The sequence below is a fragment of the Nansenia antarctica genome (genome assembly GCF_963989245.1).
Source record: "Nansenia antarctica genome assembly, chromosome: 6".
In the NCBI taxonomy this organism is placed as follows: Eukaryota; Metazoa; Chordata; class Actinopteri; order Argentiniformes; family Microstomatidae; genus Nansenia; species Nansenia antarctica.
This window is the reverse complement of record NC_137676.1, coordinates 40,467,888-40,494,209: the sequence shown is the minus strand read 5'-3', so window position 1 is coordinate 40,494,209 and position 26,322 is coordinate 40,467,888. Positions and strand designations below refer to the sequence as shown.

Here is a 26,322-nt window from a genome sequence, read left to right as displayed (position 1 = left end):
TTTTGAGCGAGGTTGGAAGCCCTTCAAGAAAAGGTCAAAGATGTCGAAGCAAAAAACGTATGTTTGTAATTCATTCTGCAATTCATGTGCCAGAAAATGGATTTTAAAGGGTTAGTTCACTATTTTGAACATTAGACCCTATTTGCGGTTCCTCTACCATGAACCTGAAACATAGAGACCATCATTTCACTGATCGCTCCATTATTGAGCTAGCAACAGCTTTTCTGCAGGGCTACAATAGAAGTCAATGGTACCAGTAGCAGCCACTACCAAACTCAAAATTAAACTCTCGTTTTCAAAGTCACGAAACTCAGAGTGGTCACTGGTGTCCGTTGATGTCCTGACAAAAAAGATCTCCGCAAAGTATGCTTCTTATCAGGTTTTATGTATCATTTAGCATGGAACTATTTTCAGTGGAAGCATATGGCTGTACTGCGACTGAATGCTAAATGATACATAAAACCTGATAAGAAGCATACTTTTTTGGTCAGAACATCAACGGACACCAGTGACCACTCGGTGAGTTTCCTGACATGGCTGCTACTGCTACCATTGACTTCTATTGTAGCCCTGCAGAAAAGCTCTCTTTGTTTCAGGTTCATAGAGGGACCGCAAATGGGGTCTAACGTTCAAAATAGTAAACTAACCCTTCAACACTGCTGTTTTCTTACAGCTGATAGAGAGCATACTCAATAAGAAACCTGGTGGAGAGGTTGTCATCAAGGAATACTCCAAATCTAAAAGCCTCACTGACAGCACCAGACGAAGGATGATCAACATTCTTGTTTCAGAGATGACAGAGACTCATGGGTAAGTTTAAAGGAAAGATAAATAATGAAAATTGTAGAGCAGTACTTGCTCTGCTGTTTGTTAAGAATGATTTCTGTATCAGTATCTCAGTCAAATAATTGGTTAGGCTACTGCTGGCCATCCACTGCTATTGGGAGAAGATTTCTCTTGTATCAAACTCGATTGGCATGATACAGCTTCTAAAATCACTCCTGATATTTAGCTGACAGAGTAGGAATGCTGCTTGTGTATATTCATTTCAGGACAGCACCACCGCGCAGTGTGAGGGAAACGTTTGCACGAGGCATCGTCTCCTTGTTCCCATACTTGAAGGATCCCTACACCGAAAATGGATATGTAAGTATATATTACAACTGATAAAGAGCATCTGTGTTTAATTTGTCTGGTATGGTATCTGAGCAAATGAGACTTGGTTAACTTTTTCTTTAAGATTAGTAACCACGTTCATCTTCTTAAGGAACATTATTTCGACCCCAAGAGTGGAGATGGATACCTCGCAAATAGAATCAAAACCATTCAGAGGAAATCGGCTTCATCTGAGAAACGACCCACTCAACCATACTCCGGAGGGCCAACTGCTGAAAGGGAGTCCAGTCCATCCACTTCGGTTACCCTGAGTGAAGACCAGTGCAGAGAGGCCATTTCTCTTATGAAGCATTCTTCTGATGAAGAAACGGTCAAACAGAAGATGAAATCGACCTTTGAGTACAGGAAGAAGATGACCCACGACCCGATTAAATGCTCCACCATCCTAACCGAATTTCCACGCTTTCTGGATGTGAAGGGCTTGGTAAGACTTTTTTTAATTGTATACATTGCGTTTAATCTCTAGATGCCCATTCAGGTTGGCCAGTAAATGTAAACAAAATAATAGTAGTTGTAATAGTAGTAATAGTAATTGTTCGATTCATGTGTATCCTGGTGATTGGCCTCCAAAACGGTGTTTGAGAAAAAGTAAAATATTTTGTGAGAAAGAAATTGACTTGAAACTCAAAACGAATGTTTTGTTTGTTGTCTTGTCTTATTTTTATGCGGTGCAGCTGCTTCTATACGTGTCATGTGTCCATCTCTGTCCGTTCGTAGCATGGCAATACTGTTGCAGAACAGCAGAAGGCGAGTAGAGCCTGTACTGCTTACTTCACCACCTGATTTTTTTCAGATTGAACAGAATTTTGTGCTGCTGTTTGGAGAGGAGACATCAGCCAAGTTTTTGGAGAGGTGGCCAACTACATTCAAGCAAAAGATCATCACGCTAAGCAAGACCCTTGCCAGTCAGGGAGCTGAACTTCAGGAGCTGATCGAGATGGCTGAATCTACAGTTGATGAGGGAGCTGACACAAATGCTGATGGTTAGATGATAAAAAAATTATCATTTATATTATTATTTTAAATGACTCTGAAATGTTAATGTTAATGTCACTGATGATGGGAATGAACCATTTTACTCAGGATATCTTCTTTGTTTAGGATGGGACGGTGACCTTTCCTCTATCCTTCTCCTGCTCCATTTGATTCCTCCTGCATCACAAGGCCGCAAAAGACCAGGAAAGATGTCTGCATCCCAAGCTGAGCAGCATCTTGTAAAATTCCAAAAGGTTTGTGTTGCCATTCTTATAGATAGATAGATAGATAGATAGGTCGTGCTGCTGCCGTTATTATGAACTAATGATGGTCTTCATGTTTGTCATCTTCAGGCAGGAACCAGTATCCAGCAGCACCTTGATGCGATTGACCAGAGCCAGCAACCATTATCTTCTAGCAGTGGGGACCAGGAGGAGCATCATCCATGCGTACTTCATCATCCTGGACAAGCGAGCCTTACCGTGCAAGTCAACAAGTGCTCTTGGTGCCTTTGATGAGCTGTTCAAGACTCACTTCGTTTTTTGTACTGCTTACAATACATCTCTGCGCAGCATGTACACCTTTATCCAGACAACTGTGTACAACATAGACATAGGGAAGGTGAAGGAAACTCCAAGGGGTGCTGAGCTTAGAGCCAAACTCCTGCACTAATGCCTTAGAGGTAAACTGCACTGATGCCTGTTATATGTTTTATTTGCCATGCTACTCATGGAAGTACCAACTTGCTTGTGAGGCATTACAAGTTGGTACATGCCCTGGTAGAACTCTTAGACTAAAATGTGGTCAAGCAGAATAGTTGTCGTGTATTTGGTACCTTTTCAGGCTTTAGGAAGCATTTGAACAAGACACATGCAGGAGACTGTCCAATTTTTCTCCTGTTCTAACAGAGGGTATGACTATCTATCTTAAACACTTAATAGCTGAACATCATAGGCTTTTCAAGTATTTGTTTCCTGATAGAAATCTCTTACAGAAACACCACTTCATGATACATTATCCTCGTTGTATACGGAATATTGGGCCCATTCTTCACTCATGGTGTATGCACTATGAGGCTAAACACTATTTCTTTAAAAAGCAACTGAAGAGTTTTAAGAATGTCACTATGACCTTAGCCAACAAACACCAAAATTACATGGCATATAATTGGGAAACATTCAGCCAGGATAGATTAACTATAGGTCCAGGAAAGATGTCAAGGGTCAATGACCCGATTGCTGTCAAGTTGAATGTCTCTGAATGTGCACACACATGTTTTGTCAGTTAAATGGGTGAAGTACCATGGTACAGAATATCGTCTTGATTTGGTCATGTGGTGAATTTGTCAGTGAAATGCCAGTATTTTACAAAATTAAGGATATTGTTGTGAAAGAGGAGACTGTTTTTTTGGTTGGGTCAGCTCTTGAAACCATATGTTTTGATGATCATATGCATGCATTTAAAGTTGTTTTGAAGCAAAGTCCACCATGCAAGGTATTTCATGTGAGTGACATCATGTACCACAAACCTTTTGATCTGCTCATGTCATATGGAGCAAGGCATTCTTTTGACTACATTGTCCCCTACTGTCAGTTGATAACAGTTTAAAGGTTAAACAGTCTCCTGCATGTGTCTTGTTCAAGTAAAAGGTAGACATCCTGTGTTTCAGCCCTGGCTAAAAGCTGTAGGTCTACTATGGACAAATTCTTTCTTTTACTTTTTTTTTTTGTCTGTCCATAGAAACCAAATTTTTTATTTTATTTACTTTTAAATTGGTCGGTGCGATTTGTATAGGTCAAATGTTATGTTTGAATTGTTTGTTCTTAAATAAACATTTTAAGAACATATGTTAATGTTTTAAACATTTTTCTTGAATGTATTGTGAATTCCAAGTGCTTTGATTTCCATTCACAAGGGAGATAGTAATTACATTTTACTACACTGGACAGAGTTAAAACACATGTTTACACTAATAAGAGTCACCCCAGATCAACACTAGTGAGTAATTACATTAACACTGGACAGAGTTAAAAACCCATTTTTACACTAATAAGAGTCGCCCCAGATCAGCACTAGTGAGTAATTACATTAACACTGGACAGAGTTAAAACCCATTTTACACTAGTAAGAGTCATCTCAGATCAGCACTAGTGAGTGTCAATATAACACTCTAAAGTGTTGATTACCCCTTAGTGTTAAATGTGATCAACACCGGCCAGTGTAGTGCAGTGTATTTTTTTTCCCACTATTTGGTGTTAAATCAACACTAGAAATGTAACACTTTGATCAGTGTACTTTTTACACTGTGTAGGGTGGGACCATATGTACTTGCTGTCAGTGTTAAATGTAACACTTAAAGTGTTGATTTAACACTTTCAAATGTACTGTGTACCCACTGAGCACTCGGGAACAGTGAATCAGGAACGGTGCTCAACTTGTCCAGCCTCGCGCTATGTGCAATGAATATGAATATAAAAAGTTAATATATTTGCATGAATATCTATATACGAACAAAGATATATGTAGGTTACATTGTGATGGGTACAGGACAAGGGAGAATAATATACAATATGTGCAGTGTGCACATATATTCTTTGTGTGCACTCACATAATATGTGAGGTAATATTTCGATTTATGTTGGTGGAAATGGTATCCATTTCAAAGCGTTTCTCCTGTTTCATCCTTCTGCCAGCGGAGTCGCAGTTGACATTTCTCGAGTTTCTATGCGTACGCATGGATCACAGTGTGCGTAGCCTAGAGGTGCGCACAGTTTTTATGAATCCCAGAATTGCGGGAAAATGTGCTTACGCACCTTAGTGTGCGTACGCAAGCTTTATAAATGAGGCCCCAGGTCTCATCAGTCATATTTTAAAGAGATAAGACCTTCAGCCCTAATTGATGTCACTTAGACACACACACACACACACACACACACACACACACACACACACACACACAAACACACACACACACACACACACACACACACACACACACACACACAAACACACACACACACACACACACACACATAGGACTTTGGACACACAGAGGACTTTCACTTTCTTGCCGTAAGATGCTATTTTTTGGCATCGACCTAGTCTATGTTACTAATGAGATGAAAGATTGGCCGTTCAATGTTATCTGTCATCTATATACACAATCTCTCCTCTCATACACTGTGTTTTAGGAGTTATGGGGCCCTATTATGCACTTCATAAGTCTTAAGCAATAAGACGAGGTGGTAGATCTAAACGTAAGACGTGGAGGCGTGGTCAAGGCCACTTTGCTATTATGCTTGCGGTAGTGGGCGCCTAAAACCCGACGCTAAGCAAAGAAATTAGTCATGGGTGTGTTTTGGGCGTCTTCTCAATCAACCCAATCAGCGTGCCAGGTGCCATTCCCTTTAAGAACCGGCTGCGTTGAGTCATTAGCGCTATGCTATTATGGAAGTCCTAAGAAGGAGGTCAGCGCGCTTCTCTGCCTCTCCCTTCTGAAATAAAGCATTTATACTGTGACCGTATTGACGTCTTGCCGTGGAGCCACGTGCGTGTTCATGTGTGCCCACATGCATGCGCAAACCGCGGAGGCGCGCTCGTGTTTCAAAACGTGCATGAAGTCTAAACTTAAGAACTTTTCAAACCACTTCTTAGCGCTAGGAGCAAAGTCAGATCGCATAATAGCAGGGGCGCCTACTGCACTTCATTAACATATGAACACTCCCACAATGAGTAATATATGCACGGGAGCAGGGGCGGCGCTAGGGGGTGGCTACTTGGGCTCAAGCCCCGGATGTTTTCTGAAAAGCCCCGAATGTTTTACTTTTCCAAAAAAAAAAAAAAAAAAAAAAAAAAAACTCTCGTGAGTAACGTGCAGTACCGGAGTCCAACAGAGAGGCAGCAGCTGCGCGACATTAGCCTGCGTACTGCGTAGCCTGCCCTGCCCTGAAGAAGAAGTGATCTCAATCAGTTTTCAATTGTAAGGATGGATATCCTAAAGTTTTTTTCAACAAAACAAGCGCCAAGAACTGTTGCAGCAGCAGTATCAGCAGCTGACTACAATGACATCACCAGCAGTGATGACGTAGATCAGGGGTCGGCAATAGGCGGCCCGTGGGCCATTGCTGGCCCGTCACCAATCATATTTGGCCCAGCAGATTATTTTGAGAATCCACTCTTTTTTTTATTTTTTTTTATTTTATTATAATAATATCGGACCGACAGTCCCACATATAGCGCCTATAATGTCCGAATAGAGAATCGAACTCCACCTGAATAATGCTTATTGTACTTTTATCCATGTTTAGAGTGAATGACACAGGGACAGACAATCAGGCAGCAAGGTGCACCGAAGCGCACTGACGCTGAACCCCTCAGAGTGAATCATAAGCAGGTGGACAACGCGTCACGGTGCTGAAATAGCCGACATACCGTGTGTGGTTTGAACAAAATAACACGAGCTCAGTAAGCCATTCAAACGTAATGTTTACGTATATGTGACTGCAACACACATATGAACAGTAACAACGCAAATTCTGTTTAATTTTCTGAAAAACATTGAAAACAAAATCGGCGCAAACAAAAAGCATCTCCCATCGGTCAGTATTTGCTTGATATCTGGTGATATTGACGTCACTTTAATCCACAGGCAGTTCTCATGGTTTTTATGCATCCATCGATTCCTCTCGTGCGTCTTTATCGCATTCATTGACGAAAAGGACGACTCGCATGTATAGAAAGGGAACATTGTGAGCACGGAAAATGTCTCTCACAACGGCTTTGCATTGATGAAACCAGGTAGGATGAACGTATAGTTCTCTGTCCATTCCTCTTTAAATGCCCTGTTTCCACCGTCAACTTTCCTCTTTAGACCTTTGGAGAGTGACATTATGTTTCTCTTGCTAGCAGGTTAAATGTTTGGCTAACTTCACCCGGCACGCAAACAACCAATCCAATAATAATAATGTGACCTTGTCTGGGAGGAGGGGGGAATAATTATCAGAATCAAACTATGTTACATAATTATTAGAATAAGTTAGGCTACGCTACATCGTCAGTCCACACATTTATTATTCAAAAATATGGAAAAGTGTGAAACTACGTTTCAACGTTGTTGAGAATCACAACACAAACTCGCTAGTCAAGCCAAAATACTGCAACATAATGGATTGGACAGCTACCTAGTTAACTAGAACACTACTTTACATTGTTAGCAGGTTCACAAAACAAGCTGTTAGTTGACTAGCGATGTGTACAGTCGAAAGAAAAGTCAAAGCATTAGAACGTGTCACATTTTGAAACAATCAATTACTTAAATTATGTTCGGGCCCGCCATCTAGTGGCTCAAAAAAATTTTGGCCCGAGGCCAAACCTAATTGCCGACCCCAGACATAGATGATGTTTCAGGTTTGTGAATCTTATTAGAAAGGTGACTGACTCACTGACACTACTTTTCCGGTTTGCTAATGCTAGCTGGCTATCATAACATAACGTTATGTTATAATGAAAATGAAACATAGCAAGGTACTGTTACGGTACATGGTAAGAAATCAAACAAAGGATAATACTTATACAAATAAAGTGAATAACAGGCTGATAGTCTTTGATATCTGCACTCTGGTTGACTGAGTAACAAGTGAAAAAGAATGATGTAACGTTAATGTTACAGCTAGTAAACATGGAGTAACCACATTAAGTATGCCCTTATGGTAGTATGTATGTATACAGAACATGACTCAAATCTATCCTAAGATGTAACGCTAACTAACTAAGTTTGTTTAATGTCCCAGGGGGGATTTTATTTCACAGTACTATACACAGGCCAACAATACATGTAATATATCGTCATATAACACAGGACAAGACTCTAAATACAATATAAGTGGTGAGCACAGAGTCTGCCCTGATATACATACTGTAACATAACTAGCCTCAGCCCATCAATTCTGTAATTCTATACAAATATAAATGATGGTGACTGACGTGTGTGTGTGTGTGTGTGTTTACTGTCTATTTTGTAATACAGCCTTTTGTCCGCTTTAAGGTGGTGGTAAGTTGAAGGCAAATTTTTCCGGCGCGCTCCGCGCGCACATTATATTCTCCATCTGGGCTAAGCCCCGGATCTCCTACAATCCTAAATCCGCCTCTGCACGGGAGTATTACGTCTTAAGTGTGGGCGCCTATCGACACCTGCATAATAGCAGTAGCGCGTATGAAGCGCATAATAAGGGTGGCGGTAGGTCTTAACCTGGCGGTGCGTCTTAATTAAGACTTAAGACGGCAAGTTAAGAAGTGCATAATAGGGCCCATGGTGTCTTACCAATTCCATTGATTAAAGATAGGCTTATCATGTAAACTTGTTACTTTGTTTTGTAACGCTTGTTTCTTTCACAGAGCTCCAAGAAGAGTCAGACGGAGGACAGCCCGGCCCCAGAGGAAGAAGAGGAGCCCAAGGCTGGAGGCTGCTTCTGTAAGTCTGCTGACAGGAAGACCCTTCTTCTGTAGGGTTGATACTGCATGAACCAGCTAATCCTCAACATTACTACAAGCATCAATACACTAGGAGACTAAATGTAATCCTTGAAAAACCAAGAATTCTGTGACAAGTTAATGTCTCTCCAGGGTTCGAGTTATAAGCTGATCTCTGTGGGGGTCTCCAAAATAACAGTGCGAAATGTTCTCATGCACGTGCGAATCATGCCCACACAGCGATGGGACTTACAAGTTTTAATTAGCTATAGGCAGTAGCGGATTAAGGTGGTCAGTGGCCCTAGGCTACTCCTTTGTGTGAGGACCCCCCGCCCCCATACACAAGCCTCCCCCCTCCCCAAAATATACAACTCACGAGCACCCTGCACACACACCACTCATAATGCTTTACCATAAAACACTTAAACACTTTAATAACACAATAACACAACAGTGTTAATAATGCAAAAAATAAAATAAAAAGTTCAGTGCATTCAGTTCTGTCTCTATTGCTCTCCTCTCCCGTTGTCTCTCTTTTACTGTCCTGTTGTCCGTCTCTCTGTTGCTCCCCTCAGCTCTAAATGACAGAAATGAATTAGCTAATTAGTTGGCATGTAAACATATAGTTAGGGTTGGGTACAGTTTGGGTTTTATTCGATACCGGTGACAAATCGATACTTTAAAAACGGTACCGGTACCGAAACATCATCCTCATCCTCCTCCTCAAATACCAACATATCCTGACGCTACAGCTGCAGGCTACTCATTTCACCACATCAACAGCCCCACATGAAACAACAGCTATAAAAGCGATAGTCACACATGTATCTCGGCCAATAATTGTGTTATTTTTGCTATACAGAAGGAGCGAAAAATACATGTACACTAGGTTAGTAAAAAGTAAAAGCCACCTTACCTTTACGGAGACAAGATAGACCTGTTTGGTCTGTTTTCAGTAGGCTGCGGTCGCGGTCCTGGAACCCATGATGCTGACGTCCGATGTCCTTTCTTTATCCAAGATTGGATGAACGGGAGAGGGTCAAAAAATTGCCTTTTTTTGGGCGGCATGGTAGCTACTGTATGTATATACTCCTGTATAGCTAATGAATGAATGTTTGCTTCTCAATAATAGGCTAGGTGCACGATCTCACTACTTCCTGAAAGGCAACTGGTATATGAACATATCCTGTCTCACTCTATTGGTTTAATTGATTAATCAGCTGTGCACTGTGTGTTCCAACGGTTTACCGCACAGCTGATTAATCAACCTTTTGCTGTTGCACAATATTCTACTGCGCCCCATGGTGTCTTGGTGGTGAAGTGCAGGCAGTCAAAGGCCTACTGTCATTCACAGGAGATTAATGGTGCGCGTAGCTCTTTTGGAAAACGTGTTTATTTTACAATATTTATAATATAAATTAAATAATATTCATTACATTGACATTTTGATCAAATAATAGTTGTGGTAATGTATTATTAGCGACCCCCACAGATTTTTGATTTTACTGCCTTCATGGGAGCTCAGAGAGTCTCAGACCATCTCTATGGGAGCTCAGCTCCCATTGGCTCCCACATAACTCGAACCCTGTGTCTCTCTCTCTGTGTCTCTCTGTCTCTCTCTCTGTCTGTCTCTTTGTCTCTCTCTTTGTCTCTCTCTCTCTCTCTCTCTCTCTCTCTCTCTCTCTCTCTTTGTCTCTCTCTCTCTCTCTGTCTGTCTTTCGCTCTCACGTTATCTCTTTCTCTCTCTCTCTCTCTCACGTTTTCTCTCTCTCTCTCTCTCTCTCTCACATTATCTCTCTCTCTCTCTCTCTCTTGTCTCTAGCGGCCGTCTGCAAGGGCCTGTGTAAGCCCTTCAAGAAGGCCTCAAGAAAGACCACACCTGAATCTATCTCTGCATCTATCTAATTAACTAAATGTGTTTCTTGCATTCAACCTATTGTATTCCTTGTCTTTTGTCATTCCACAGTTGGATTTAATCATCCACATTACCAGAGTGATTCATTGACACCGAATAGGAAATTCTCCTACATTTCAGCAAACACAGCATGAACATTCTCAACAGAATCGAAAAACATTTCAGTATGTTTGTTTCTTTGTCTAGATTGAGCACTCAAGATTTGACATATTGATGCATCCAAAAGAGAGGGTTCACACTAACTGTTTACACTTTTCCCCCTCCACAGACAAGAAAATAGAGAAGCATGATGCTGAGGATCTTGAGCAAATCGAGAAAAATCACAACTGAAGTGGCTCCAAACATTAAACACTCATCATTTCATTATTTATGAGGATTATATGTTTGCTGTGTTGATTTAAAACCCTTTATCATATAGAATGATAAGAATGGAAAGATATGTAAGACGACATTGGGTAACTTAAATGGTCAACCACACTGGAGAATTGTCTTATGTTAAGTAACAATAAGGCAATTGACCATTATCTAGTCGCTAGACTAACAATCCTCAAGTGATTAACCAAAGAATTTCAGGATCACAAAACACTAAATACATTCTTGATAGTTGGATATGTTTAATGATAATCCAATTGTATTGTGTGAATACTGTGAAGATAGAGCTGTTGCTCTACAATTTTGTTTTTGTTTTCGCTGCTAGTGCTTTGCTAATATCATATTTGATGAGAGGTTGTTTCTCACTCACAGTGAAAGTATGTTCTGTCACATTCAATAAGCTTGACACTGACAAGAAGGTTTGAGTCAAAATAGGAAAATCTTTCCAATCAACCATCTTATTCTGTTAACTGACAGAAGACACTTTTACCAAGAATAAAAAATAAGATTGTAAGAAATGTACCTAAATTGTTAGGAATAAGATATATTTGAGAAAAGCTTTATTGACCAAAATACTATATTGTTTTGTTGTACCACAGTGAATATGCAATATTTTGGACCGTGCTTGAACTAAACTAGTCGAAGGGAGTTATTGGCTATGAAACAAATAAATAGTAGCTCCTGAAACTATTCACTTACATTCTGCACTTTTTTGTTTTATAGTTCTTTGCTAATGGTACTTGTTATAATAAAGATTGACTACTATCTCTGCCTCTTGTATAGTTTTCTTTACCCTTTGTTGGTTTCAATAAAAAGAAATAACAGAGACAACAGGTTTAGTTATTATTTACCACAAAAAAAGCGAAAAGAGAATGTAGACCTATTTGATACCAACCTATAGTACAGTACAGTACGGTATGTGGGAAATGCTTACAGAACAGTAATATTCAAGTAAAAAGCTTACAGTGATATTGGTGATCAAATGTCAACTAAACCCTGAGATACTGTGGTAGTACAGTTAAAAGGATTAATTAGGCAAAACACACATTCCCACTGTTGATTGAGTCAGATTTGTCTTGAACAATGAAAATGTTATTTTCTAGATTGCAAAAAAGAATAAATGTTTAATATACATATTTTTTCAGCAAAATAGAATTTAGAATAAAATGTTTAATGTCAGACTAATTATGTCATCCATCTGAGTTTAAGTAGAATCCATTGAGCTGTCCTCTTGAGAGACGCACAGTAATGACCTGTTCAAGATATCACATTGGGCCAAAGTCAGGTTCAGGTCTTTGAAGGTCCTGCGGGGGACATCCATAGTTTCAATGATACCATGCTCATACAGTGTCCCAAATCTGGCCTCTGCAGTGGCTCTCACCGTCAGTAAGGTGTCTGTAGGTAGGAAGTCTTGTTGAAACCTCCTCCCACATGGGACTCGGATGGCAAGAAGCAAACCTGGCTGACCGCCAGGGGGGAACACAGAAGGGTTCTCTGTCTCTCTGATCGTCACACCTGGGTCTAGAGGTTTGGGGCAGACCGTGCAGTGGACCTCAGACACATTATCCATCTCAGGATTGCTACGGGACGCTGGCTGGAGACTCACGGAGGAGAGACAGTGTTCACGCCGAGCCTGAACAATGAGGTTGTCAGACAGACTGAGCTTGGAAGTCTTCTCCTCCATGCCTCTCGAGGAGTCATCCTTTGATGGCTTCTTCTCAATGGAGGGGAGGGGCTTGTACTTATTCAATGACAGTGAAGGTACTGCAGGAACAGACTGCAGGAGATCTGTGACTTGGTCTGCACTCAGCTGGCTGTTCTGTCTGAGGAGAGTGTGGGAGCGGAGACAGCGGTCTGACCTGTCATAACCCATCATCCTGGGAGGCATAGGGGTCACCGGTCTATTTTGGGAGGCATCCATATGCAGGTCGTGGGTGGGTTTACTACGGTTACGCCGTTTAGAGGATTTTGGCCTGGTCAAATGCATGCTTCTCCACTGAACTCCAATCTCGTAGGTCTTTAGCCGTTGTCAAGGCAGAGTCCAGATTATTCCTCTTAATCTATAGATGGGGGGTATAAACATTTAGAGAAATAGAAATGGGTTTACCTGTGACATTATTTCAGACCTGGTCAGTGAGTCGCACTTACTTCTTTAAATCAAATCAAACCTTATAATTCATCAAAAAGACCCAACTGTTTAGAAATTATTCTGGAATTCTGGATTCTGGATTCAGAAAAGCAGAAAAGCAAAATTCAGAAAAGCAAAAAGCATCGAATATAGTCAAGTTGCCACTAATGGCCAGCAATGATGCCCAAGATGTCATGCTGACGTTACTTTACAGCTGTTGACATAGTTGTTGGCTAAAGCCAAGGAATGTAATACGATGACATTATTATGAGTATCTTATTACATCCTTGGCTAGTCTAGAGCCATGCTAGCTAGTACAGTAGTTACCCCTCCGAGCCTCACTTGTTGTTGATTCGTGGTTAAAACAGCCAGCTAAACTGAACATTTTTGCCAATAAAAATACCAATCTTGCAAGATAAGAACTCTAACAAACTGAAACATCCCGCATACCTTGCTTGCATTTAGAGGAAAAACAGCTAATTATCAATTTTCCATTTCAGTTTCAATATTCAAGCGGGATGTATCTCAGCGTCTGTGAAGTGACGTAACCAACGCAGCTGCGTTCCCTTGACAACCCGGCTCGCGCGCCAAAAGGTGGAGACAGAGCATATCACTTTCGACGGCCAAATTAAAACTTCTGAAACATTAGACCCGTTAGACAAGAGTAACATACACTCCCAACAATACATTATGGCTACTTACCCTTGGGCGTTGGCAGTTGATGAGCAGGAGGCTACGACTGAATCTGTAAGTTTAATTTAGTAGGTTGTTTTTGTAACGTTTAGCTTGCCTTGTTCCTCTCTGGTCGATTGACATGCATGGTGGCGAAAACCATCACACTTCATCTGCTAGCTTGCTAGTTAGCTAGCCACCTTGCTAAGCTACTGTTGCTGCACTCAAACCGTTCCCATCATGGGCTGATGATCATGTGACTGATCCGATGTCCAACAACAGGTCTTTGCTGTTATACATGTCTACTGTTGGCTATTAGCTGTATTGACGCATGTCATGCCAAAACTGCATTTGCATTTTAGATACTGTTCCATTAGTAGATGTGGCACCTCAGTAACACGTGTATAGAGCTATTTTAGTGCCAGCAGAAATTGAATTGTATTTGACAGATTGAATTGAATATGAGCACAAATTGAATTGTATTTCACAGATCTGAATTGTATTTGACAGATTGAATTGAATCTGAGCACAAACTGAATTGTATTCGACAGATTGAATTGTATTCAATTCAGTTTTCATTATTTCCATTCAGTTTTCAAATTCAGTTTCTCTAAATACAATTCAGTTCTCTAAATACAATTCAGTTTTACTCAAAATACAATTCGGTTTTTCTTTAAATACAATTCAGTTTTACTCAAAATACAATTCAGTTTTAGAGGCACTCATCCGGGGACTCTGGGCTAGGTAGAATAATAGAGCACCGATTCTAATCCCTCCCATCCGAATTCATAAGAGCAACGCATCCGGGTACTTTGCTCTCCCGTCATGTCCACGCCCCTTTTTGTGTGATAGAAGTGTAGAAGTTTGACTGGTGGTCAATGGAAATGTCTGGTCTTTGCTACTTTAATCCGATAAAATAAGAAAACTGTAGTGCTTTTTAGATATTAGGAGCCCAAATCCGATGGCCAGTTAGGCAAACTATTATATAGTGTCGTTGCCGATCAATGATCGACGTCGTTATATAGAGACAATTAATGAAATAGGGGTTGATTCATCAGAGCAGTCATACGTCATCTCCCTGTCATCAGGGATGTGTAGTTCTTCATTTGATTTGCCGTGTAAATCCCCAGATGAGAGTGTTACATTCGTTTTCTTAAGATAGGATAATGAATAAATCTGTTCAATGGGCATTTGCCAAAGTAGGGTTAGGGTGATTACTGTTAATCAGTATTTAGCCTGTATGGTGTATATGAAGATGTTATAGCTAGCTAGCTACGATTTATCATGAAAATAATGAACAGCAAGCTAGATCCAAAACTAGGGCCGGTGGAGGAGGGCAAGTGTCACATTGGACAGACTACCAAACAGAAAAATAAAGTATCTTAACTCAGGGCTCTCAAGTCGTTCACACGCTCACACGCCGCGTGTGTCTTACGCCCAATGCGTGAGACTTGAGATCCCTGATCTTAACGACAGCAAAAGTGATGGATGTCAGAAATACATTACCTGGAGATTCAATAAGGTACTTTTATATGACAGGATATGGGTTAGGGTTATATGACACCTGTAGCGAGATCATTTATTGAATAGAACAATCAAACTGTGGCTTTGACCACAAATTATATGGAAATTAACAACGATTATTTATTTTTTACGTTGCCGCGGTCTCTCTCCTTGAACTACAACTCCCTGCTTACGCTGTAATGTTGTACGTGGGCCAATAGGATTCGGATATGTTGGCACATGACTAGTATTATACATTTTGACTGGACCCAACACGAGACTGGATGTGACGTTTCTTTTTCAAGAGTAGACCTATATCCACAGGGATTGACGAAGTACTGCGGCAGGCAAAGAAAGAAACTATCCACATTGTCTACAACTTTGTGGCTAGATTTATAGACGGACATCGGCGACGCACATCGATGAACGGGAGCTTCCCAGGGAGCGCTATTTGCCTACTTTTAAATGCAAAAATCGGCTTGTCTTTAGCTCAAACCGTTTCCGAATTATGAACTTCTAAAGAAGGTATGATATTTGGGAGCGCCGGCGCTCCTGTGGGTCTGAGAGGGTTTAGATAGTAAATAGTGAAAAGAGGACGAGGGAGGCTAGTTTTCATTTGGTACTGTAGTCTACAGTCTGTAGATTTGCCTATTTTTTGGCTGATCTCTTGGTTTGCTCACTTCCTCCGGATGAAATTACAAACTTATCCATATTTTTTCTCATGCTAGTATAGCCAGATAAAAGTATCAACCCACCTGTTAAAAGGCACCGGAATACACGAAATTGCATCTACTCTGTTAAAAAAATTGGGGGGGGGGAACCCCCCAGACCCCCTTTACGCTATCCTAGTGTTTAACTTTTGTAAAGCGTTTGCATTCGGTTGTATGCATATGTGCTAAGGCTTATGTATTTGTAGCCTACTTAGTAATTTTGATAGTAGGCTAATATAGCTTATATAGACACTTACAGCATGTGTTGCCTTCATTATAAGGCTTATATAAGGCTTTTCATTTTTTGCGGCTCCAGACAGATTAGTTTTTTGTTTCTTTGGTCCAATATGTCTCTTTCAACATTTAGGGTTGCCGACCCCTGGCTTAGTCCAAATAGCAGGATAGCATTTTAAAGAGGCGGTTCTTTAAGCAGGTAAAAAGGCACGGCTGTTCTAGTGTTAAATCAAGTAGGTAAGTAGAATCTGGTGGGTAAATAATTGGGTACCAAATGAACCAGTTGAAGGAGAGATCTTTAGGAAAGAGTTTGGGTGGGACTCTGATAAATAGAGATAAGAAACCTGGTCAGTTTTGTGTTACCCATACAGGCAAAACACACCATGCCGAGAGGAAAGGAGATCTCAGAGGACATCAGGAAGAGGTTAGAACGAGCACATCAGTCTGCGGAAAGCTATATAAGATATGAACTCCATATCTGTGAGGCAAATCCACTGTGAGGTAAATCATTTACAAATGGGGAGCATTTAACATGACAGCAACTCAGCCTAGAAGTGGACACCCTTCCAAAATATCCCCAAGAGCCACAGAACCCCCAAAAATCTGGTAAAAACCAACCCAAACATAATATTTTGCTGCATCTCAGATAACTGTGCATGCTTAAACAATGAGAAGAACATGAATCAAAATGGCATTCGTGGGAGGGTTGCTAGGAAGAAGCCTCTGCTGTCAAAAAATAACCAAACTGCCCTTCTTAACTTTGCTCACATCCGGCCCCATGGAGGTCTTGGAGAAGACTCTCCTGGGCCGCGTAAAAGCCCAGCTTTCCCCCGGACTAGGGGCTGTTCCTCCAAGCACGATTAGAGCTAAGATGATAATTCGCGATAATTTCAGCTCGAGTTCCGTTCCATGAATGTGGCTCAAATAATTTACTGCTTGGTTGCAACCAATCCTTGAGAACAAACCTGGTAGCGACCAGGTTTTACGGTCTGGTTTAACCTCATAGGAGCCAACGGACCCCCATGGGCATCCGAAGTAATATAAAGAGTTTACCTCGATCAATTCTCTTCAAAGATATCAAAAAATTTTCACAACTTTGCATGCTATACGATGCCACAAATTTTTTACAGAGACGGTAAACACGGCCTAAGTCACATCCAGTTTTCTCCAACTGGAGAATGTGTCATGTCCGGTTTCAACGCCGAATTTCCATACCATTGGTCGGCCAACCCAAAAAAATCCCCCAAAAAAAGAAAAAAAAAAAAGAAATCTGATACATGAGAAAGGTCAAAGGTCAAAGATGGTGCCAACATATCTCCAAATGGCCTAAACATATAGGTGTCCGCCTAAACATACCTGTACTAAAACAGGTACAAAGTTGCATTTGCTCACATTACTAGCATCGACTTTGGCACAAGTACTAATAAGACCCTGGAGTACTGATTCCTAGATGATTTGGGCTTATTCATCAGGTTTCCAAGGTGATATTCACTGTAAAAGCTGTTGTTTTTTTAGGCGGAGACTGAATTTGAGATGTTTTATAATGTTCTAGCTCTATTTGCTCTGACACAGTAACATAGATTTTGATTCTGACACTTCTACAGCCACCCCACAGGTGTTAGCTTTCATTTGATAACAATATCATTATGAAGGCCCTTGTGATTGTGGAGATATTCTATATTCAGGGGTGCACATAACTGGTGCGCCAGTGCGCATGCGTCGCCAAAATGCATGCTGCGCGGCAGATCAGCGGCAGATCAGCGCTTTTGCGCACCAACAGCTGGGTCCAAGAAGCAAGCCCCACCAAGTAAGTAACTATTTGCCGTCCCCTCAGCCGAAGGCCCGACGAGTAATCCATCACGACGACCACGGCGACTCCCCTCACGAAAACATTCGGAAAGTATCGTAACTAGTACTTTCATTCCGCGTACCGCGTATCGCGTATCGCGTATCGCATGGTTATCACGCCGACACATGAAAATTCAGTCCCGAATGACTCGTCGCTAAAAGGAAAAACAACACCAAGGGACTTCACGTTTCTTTTCTCTGAAGCTTTCAAACGTTCAGACGTTTGTTTTACAGCTTCATTATCGCACCTAGACCCCTGACCCAGGGAATATGGTTTGGAATTCTATTAAAAGAAAGAAGAAAAAAAAGACTTTGTTGCACAATCAAAATAATGAGCTATTTAAAGTGATGGCCTGCCCTACAACATCCTCTACCATGGTTGAAATTGAGGACAGTGATAATTTACAGCAGTCAAGAGAGCAGTGATGATGATGATTAAGCTTGTAGCATAAATAAATGCTTAGGCTGTAACTTTTTGTTGAAAAGTTGATTTCAGTGTTTACAGAACAGAGCAGTGCTTAAAGAGATGTCAGTTGATTTCATTGTGTTTAAAGAACAGACATTCAGTTAGTGCTTAAAGAGATGTCAGTTGATTTCATTGTGTTTAAAGGAGTCTGACAGACTTTCATGCTTAAAGAGCAGTCATTTGATTTTGCATTTGTTTATTTTGTTTTGCACACAATCATTTGTTCGTTCATCTTTATTTATGAATAAATGACGTTTTGCTAATATAAGTTATCCATGTATCCCTTTTTTATCCATCCTGTGGGACGGGTCGTGACTCGTGAGCTCGGGGAGCACCAAGCAGCATCCCTAGGTGCTCCTCTGAGCACTGGCCCCAAAAAGTTATGTGCACCCCTGTCTATATTCACTGTGGGCATGTCATTTCGAGCAGAAAACCAGAAAAATGAGGTGGATAAGATGAGTAAGATGTGTGTCAAAAATGTCTCACAGGCGGAAACTACATCCCGAACAACAGTTCTGTCAAGTGTCTTGTTGTTGTTTTTTAATACACACCTTTTTTCATGCAGTTACACGTTTTTCATAGGTGTGAAAGGTATAGCACTAGGACCCAGCACCAGTGGTGACTGGAAGGAGATATAGGGGGGTGGGTACCTCAGACTCATTCTCTGCACCTTCTTGTTTGGAAGCCACATGGTCACTGCTTCAAGCATTGTTTCCAGATTATTGCGGTATGTTTTAATCCAAACCTTTCACACAATGTTTGATGACTAGAGGAGGAATCCTGTCTAAAGTGCTAATGTATTTCCCACAGACCTAGTCGTGGTTGGTGAGGAAGGATTCTCTGCACCCATTTGTTTGGAAGCCACATGGTCACTCAGCCAAACTTTTATTGATGCTTCAGGCATAGAGCCTCAGAGTATCAAGGTATGTTTAAATTCAAAGGTATATTTATAGTCCATTGTTATTGTAATATTCTGTGGGTTTAACTAATGTGACTAATGTAATATTATGCTTTCTATAGGAGGTCCACGCTACCTTGTCCTATCCATTGTTTTTTTCCTACCCTTGTGCCATTATGTTTTTAGTCTTGCAGTGGTTTTAGAGCAGTTTGATATTGAACTATCCCTGACCTGTTGGAGTGTAGAGCGGACGTGTTCCCTTATCTACTTTTCCCAGTTTGCTGTGCTTTTATACTAAAGGTTGCTTGTGTGCCGTGATACTTAGAGCCCTCATTTTATGGTTGTCTTTTGAACTCACTGTGTGCCGTGTATTGCCCACTAAGAATTCCTAGCCTACACTATTTGCTGTGTTTGCATGCACCTTTTAAGCAACGGTTCACGTTTGTCTGCCTTTAAGGATAGAGTCCACCCACAGGTCCCCACCCCCCCTTCCCCTTTTTAGTAGCCCTGTTTTTATAGGCCTTCACCATTTGAGAGTGATTATTGTGCCTTGGTTTATTGTTATAATCTTGTAATAAACTAATTGTATTTTGGGTACACCAGCCTCTGGTTCAGTTAATTCCGGACCCGTCCTAGTGGGGAACTTGAGGGTCCCTCACCCCTACAGTGTGAGGGTGGCGTTGTCAAACAGTTATTACCGTGTTACGACTAGGTATCTAACATTTCTGTATGCCACATAGGCTAACACGTTTCCTCTAATTACATTTATTTGGGCTGTTACATTTAAGATATTCTTTTTTGATTGAATCGCCATGGGGCCCCTTCGATACGAAAATAACCCAAAGGAATTAAAGTGAAATTACACCCGCGGCCCCTGGATAGATCTGTCTTTTCACTAGTTGTCAGATCTCAACATGGCAGGTGCTAAATTAAATTCAGAAAACTTGTCAAAACATGAAATTGCCTCATTGTGTATAACTGGCCTAGTCCTACTCATTGTATTAATATTTTAAAATGGATCATGTCGACCTCCATGTCATGTTACCGGTTAAGTCAATTAGGTGGTATCAGAATAACATAGAGAGCAAGGCACCTGTCTAGGCTGGGTGACAGCTGAAAATTGGCCGCTTACCTCTTTCGTTCTCAGGAAACCGAGTTACTGCTGCCGGTCGCGAGTCTCCAATGAACATGATTGAAAACACAGTACTCAACCAACAGCTGCACTAAATCGGTGATCCCGTGATCCCTAAATCGGTGATCCCCATAAGCGATTTTCGCAGCATGGTCTGGTCCTGAGGTCATATAAATGCGCTCACGCAACTTTTACAACGTAGACATACTTTACCACAATCGTACCGTAGCTACAACAATGCTAGCATAGCTAACAAACAATGCATTGCCTAGCTTAGTCCAGACTGAACATTGTGGTTTCAGTTACTTGCTAGTGGGTAAATAACAGTGGTGTGCCGTCAGGGCCAGCAAGGCCTTCTCTGCTGGCCTAAACATCATCAGAATATACATTTTATTTTAATATATATTTTCCACAAATATGTATTAATGATTCCCCATAGTCTATTCTCTTCATTTCATAGCTTTCCTCTTGGTTGCGCTGCTTCCAGTCTCCGATTGAGATTTGGAGGGCTGGCCTTTATGTTAGAGCTTTTATCCAATCAAAATGTGTTGCTAGGGGGCTCAAAAATCTGCCCGCCTTCACATTAAACGGTGCTGCGGATTCGACCTGTAACTTAACGTTGGAACGAGAAAACATGTGGCGTACCTAGTAAACCTACGTAGATGCGAGCAAAAGCAACAACGGCGCCTGCTGTAAGGCTCAATGATGTCAGCACCCAGCACGTCTTTTGATTGGATACGCACTATTGCTACGCACTATTGATACGCACTATTGATATTCACTATTGAGATGCGGAACTATGCCGGTAGATGTGAAACTTTTGAAAGTGCGCAGGGAAACGGAGCCTCACAACGAAAGCTTTCGTTGACTGATCGATAATACTGATCGATTGTGTCCTGTTTTTGGGTAAACAATAACTTTCATTTAGGGGACACAATGAAAGCGCCAAGTCCACAAACAGAGGAAACTACGTTGAGCTTCTTTCTTTTCTGGCTGAAAACAACCCAGATTTACATTACCACCTGTCCACAAACAAAGTGTTTACTGGGACGTCAGGCAAAATACAAAACGACCTGATTTTTGCTATTGCTGAAGTGATGGAAGAAGAGATCAAAATGGAGATTAAAAAGGCACCCTTTGTCGCTATTATGGTGGACGAGACGACAGACGTGGGTAATGTAGCGATCTTAAAGATGTTAGTTTAACACTCTTCATTGTAAATGCGGATTTATTGATTAAAAATGCTTCGGAAATATTAATATAACTCTGTTGTACTTGTCTGACTATGTTAAGGTGATGCAACGCCCGGTTATACTGTGTTTCTGTCTAGTTTCTAGAGCCATGGCGTCATAACGATGGTATTAAGAGGTAGAATAATTCAGGTAGGAATGTGTCGGACATCACTGAAGGCCTAGGTGTGAAATGCACCGCCCGCCACTGGTAAATAATAAAGAAATGTCTAAATACACGAACACACTGGTTTCAACTAACTAACAAAGGCGCTATGTAGATACATAGAAGACCCTTACCTTATGAGATCGCCGTTGGTAGAAACTTTCTTTGTGGAGTCAGAGTAAACGAAGAGCATGCTGCCTGCTGCCTCCTATAGGTCAGCCGTACACACATCTATCGACCAATGAAACAAAACAATGAAACCATTCACCCCCTCCCCCAAGCCGGGACAAATCAGGCTAAAAAGAAGCTTATTTTGCTGATCAAGTTCACATATATAATTATCGTGAAACAGTTTTTAAAAACCGATCCGACCGATTTGACCACTTTATATTCTGCGCCTGTAGCTCCAAAGACCAGCTGCCACCACATTGATTTCTTTTTGTTTTTACATTCGTCAGACAACTGCAGGAGGAATTTCACTTGTCCGAACATAAAATGCACTAACAAGCCTTAGTGTGGGACCCTGCCCAAACCCCCCTGTACAGTTTCTCTACTGTAATCATTAAAACAAATCTTCCTTCCTCCAGCATTATGACTGCCAATGGCCCCTGGCCCGAGCAGAGATGTTTTTGTCTTGTGATGCTGATTGATAGACAATTCACTTACTTAGAAAAATGTATTTATTTGTAAATGCAAGTCGCGTTAGATCAAATAAAACATTAGATCAATAAAACATGTAAATATAAGTAAATCTCCCTAACTACAGTCACAGGATCAGTATTTGGAGTATTTGCAAATATGCAACCACTTGGATAGCCCATTCAGAAGCTAATATTCACAGTATTAAAAGCTACAGTAATTTGATGACGTAACGGTAATGCATTATGGGTTTACATTTGAATACAAAACCACACAAAGAAAAGTATCTTTTTCGAATATAAGTTATTGTATTTTTTCATTACAGATGATCATTTTAATAACAATCGAGCAACAATTCAATGACTATTCATTCAGGGTAGACAACACAGTGATTTTTGACAATGACTTCACCAAGCAGGTCTGCTCTGTGGTAAAATAAAACTTTTTTCACCTCAGACTCCTCGCTAAGACAAGGGCCTATCTTCCGGAGAAGGACCAAGAGAAAGGGATCCATGCCTTCATAACAACCCGGCTGGATTCCTGCAACTCCCTGTATGTTGGCATCAACCAGTCTCTGCTCCGCCAACTGCAGCGTGACCACATCACACCCATCCTGACCTCACTCCACTGGCTCCCCGTCAGCTTCCGCATTGATTTTAAATTACTAAGAATTGGAAAAGCACAATTCATTGTGAACGAAAAGAAAAATACATAGGCTTCAGCTTGACTTCCATTAATCACCCAAATCCACAGCAAGTTTCCATTAAACAGAAGCTGTGGAACCTGAACAGCAATTGGACTTAATGCAGAACAAAAGCAAAGCACATGGGTAGGACATCCACTGTTGGAAAAGCAAGCTTGTGACTGTTCAAAGTGATTTATCCAATACACAAAGTAAGAGATGAGAACAAACCATGTGGGGAGCCCTGCAAAAAAATACAATGCATATCATACTATATGCACAGCAAAAGCTTTGTATGGACAAAGAGACTATACAAATTAATCAAACAATTACTTAAAACTACTAACTAACTACGACTAAAACTCTTCCCACACTGGTTTGGTTTCTCTCCTGTGTGTATTCTCTGGTGCTTCTTCAGGCTTCCTGCTTGTCTGAAACTCTTCCCACACTGGGAGCACTGGTATGGTTTCTCTCCTGTGTGTATTCTCTGGTGCTTCTTCAGGGAATCTGCGTGACTGAAACTCTTCCCACACTGGGAGCACTGGTATGGTTTCTCTCCTGTGTGTATTCTCTGATGAATCTTCAGGCTTTCTGCTTTACTGAAACTCTTCCCACACTGGGAGCACTGGTATGGTTTCTCTCCTGTGTGTATCCTCTGGTGGTTCTTCAGGTCTCCTGCTTGACTGAAACTCTTCCCACACTGGGAGCACTGGTATGGTTTCTCTCCTGTGTGTATTATCTGGTGCCTCTTCAGGGAAACTGCGTGACTGAAACTCTTCCCACACTGGGAGCACTGGTATGGTTTCTCTCCTGTGTGTATTCTCTGGTGCTTCTTCAGGGAATCTGCGTGACTGAAACTCTTCCCACACTGGGAGCACTGGTATGGTTTCTCTCCAGTGTGTATTCTCTGATGAACCTTCAGACTTTTTGCTATACTGAAACTCTTCCCACACTGGGAGCACTGGTATGGTTTCTCTCCTGTGTGTATTCTCTGATGATCATTGAGGTCTCCTGTTTGACTGAAACTCTTCCCACACTGGGAGCACTGGTATGGTTTCTCTCCTGTGTGTATTCTCTGGTGCCTCTTCAGGTCTCCTGCTTGACTGAAACTCTTCCCACACTGGGAGCACTGGTATGGTTTCTCTCCTGTGTGTATTCTCTGATGAATCTTCAGGCTTTCTGCTTTACTGAAACTCTTCCCACACTGGGAGCACTGGTATGGTTTCTCTCCTGTGTGTATTCTCTGATGCTTCTTCAGGGAAACTGCGTGACTGAAACTCTTCCCACACTGGGAGCACTGGTATGGTTTCTCTCCTGTGTGTATTCTCTGGTGCCTCTTAAAGGAAAATGCGTGACTGAAACTCTTCCCACACTGGGAGCACTGGTATGGTTTCTCTCCTGTGTGTATTCTCTGATGCTTCCTCAGATCTCCTGCTTTACTAAAACTATTTCCACACAGTGGGCAACGGTAGGTCTTCTCTCCTGTGTAAGTCTGTGGGTGTGTTTTATGGTGATTCTTCCGCCTTGAGCTCCTGTGTTGTTTATGGTTTCCTGATGTGGTGGAGCTGGGCACGCTGTTTGAACCTGGGTTGGAGCTCTTCTGGTCTGTAAGAATAGGAACATATACAGGGTTACATAGGCAAGTTTAACTTTAATATATACGTTTAGGCTAGGCAAGTTGATTTGTATAGCACATTTGATACAACAGGGGCAATTCAAAGCGCTTTACATACAGCATTAAAAAAAATACAGCAAGAGGAGGATAGTAAGAAAAAACCTTGTACAAGTATCGTGCCCTGATTAGGGCTGGGACGACGCGTCGACGTAATCGACTAATGTCAATACGTCGACTTGCGTAATGTGCGTCGCAAATAAAATAAAATAAAAATAATCTAACTGCAATTGCGGCACTGCGCCGACGTGGTGGCGGGGGCGCTGTTTCGCAAATAAGTTAGCTTTCGTTTTTGCTAGCGAAATAGCTGATAGTATGTTGACTGCTCAAGGAGAATACATATTTGAAAGTACAGAATGCCTGAGAGCCTTATATTGCATTATATTACATTATATTTTGAATGGTCATCTGGTGCCTGAATATTGTGTTTTCCTTTACATAAATAATGACATTTCCACCATAAATTGATGCAGAAAGGGCACAAATTGGTGCATATCAATTCACCAGAATGCAAGAAATTAAGTGTTTGACCCCCAGACAGCCCTGCTTCATGGGTCCCCCCCGATGTCAAACACCACTGGTACCACCTCCGCCTCATTTTGAGCCAGGAAAAACCCTGATGGCCATGTTGGCATTCAAGTTGGCTAAACATAGCAGTGAGTCTGCCCTGTGTCTGGGGCTGTTTGACAGAGGCAGTTACAGTAGTAGTAGTAGTAGTAGTAGTAGCAGGTCGCCGAATTAAAGGTGTCTGTGTTTAATTGCGGGCCCACAGACAGCCCCCATACATCAGCTGATCATTTAAAGGGGCGGCCGTCTGAGTAATGTGCATGTCACACGCTGCTTTGTTTTATAAGAGCAGCAGCTATTACCCAGAGTGCTTTATAAAGACACTGTTAAACAGAGAGAATCAATACAGCCATTATTTTGGGAAAAACTAAGTGATACATTAATCGAACAGTTAAAAAAATAATCGTTAGACTAATCGTCAAATTAGTCGTTAGAGTAATCGACTAATCTAAAAAATAATCGCTAGATTAATCGTTAGAAAAATTGTCGTTTGGGACAGCCCTAGCCCTGATACAGGATTAAGAGAATCACTGTGGGGAGGGAGTTCCAGAGAGTAGGTGCGGCCACACTGAAGGCTCTGTCCCCAAAGGGCCGTAGGTTGGTGCGGGAGGTGGACAGCAGGCCCATGTCTGCGGACCGCAGGTTCCGGGAAGGGGTATGTTGGGGGAGGAGGTCAGTTAGGTACTGGGGGGCGCAGGCGTGGATGTTTCACGTCAGGGTGATGCCTCAATAAGTGGTTCCGTAGATTTGTGGTGTTTCCACTAAATTTAACCTCCACTGCTCACAGCTTGCACATCGAAAGATGTTTTGACATGTGTAACAGCTGCTGGTGTTTTGGGGAACAAGTAGCCAAAGTTGTTTATATGTCAG

At 41.5% G+C, this 26,322-nt stretch overlaps 1 protein-coding gene across 1 annotated transcript; it reads right to left on the bottom strand.

Moving 5' to 3' along the window:
• Positions 1-12,110: 12,110 nt before the first annotated feature.
• LOC308160531 (UBX domain-containing protein 10-like) lies at positions 12,111-12,827 on the bottom strand (the record flags this gene model as incomplete). The annotated part of the gene is made up of 1 exon (XM_080534472.1): positions 12,111-12,827. One exon carries the CDS (start codon positions 12,825-12,827, stop codon positions 12,111-12,113), a length of 717 nt encoding a protein of 238 aa, XP_080390598.1.
• Positions 12,828-26,322: the final 13,495 nt, after the last annotated feature.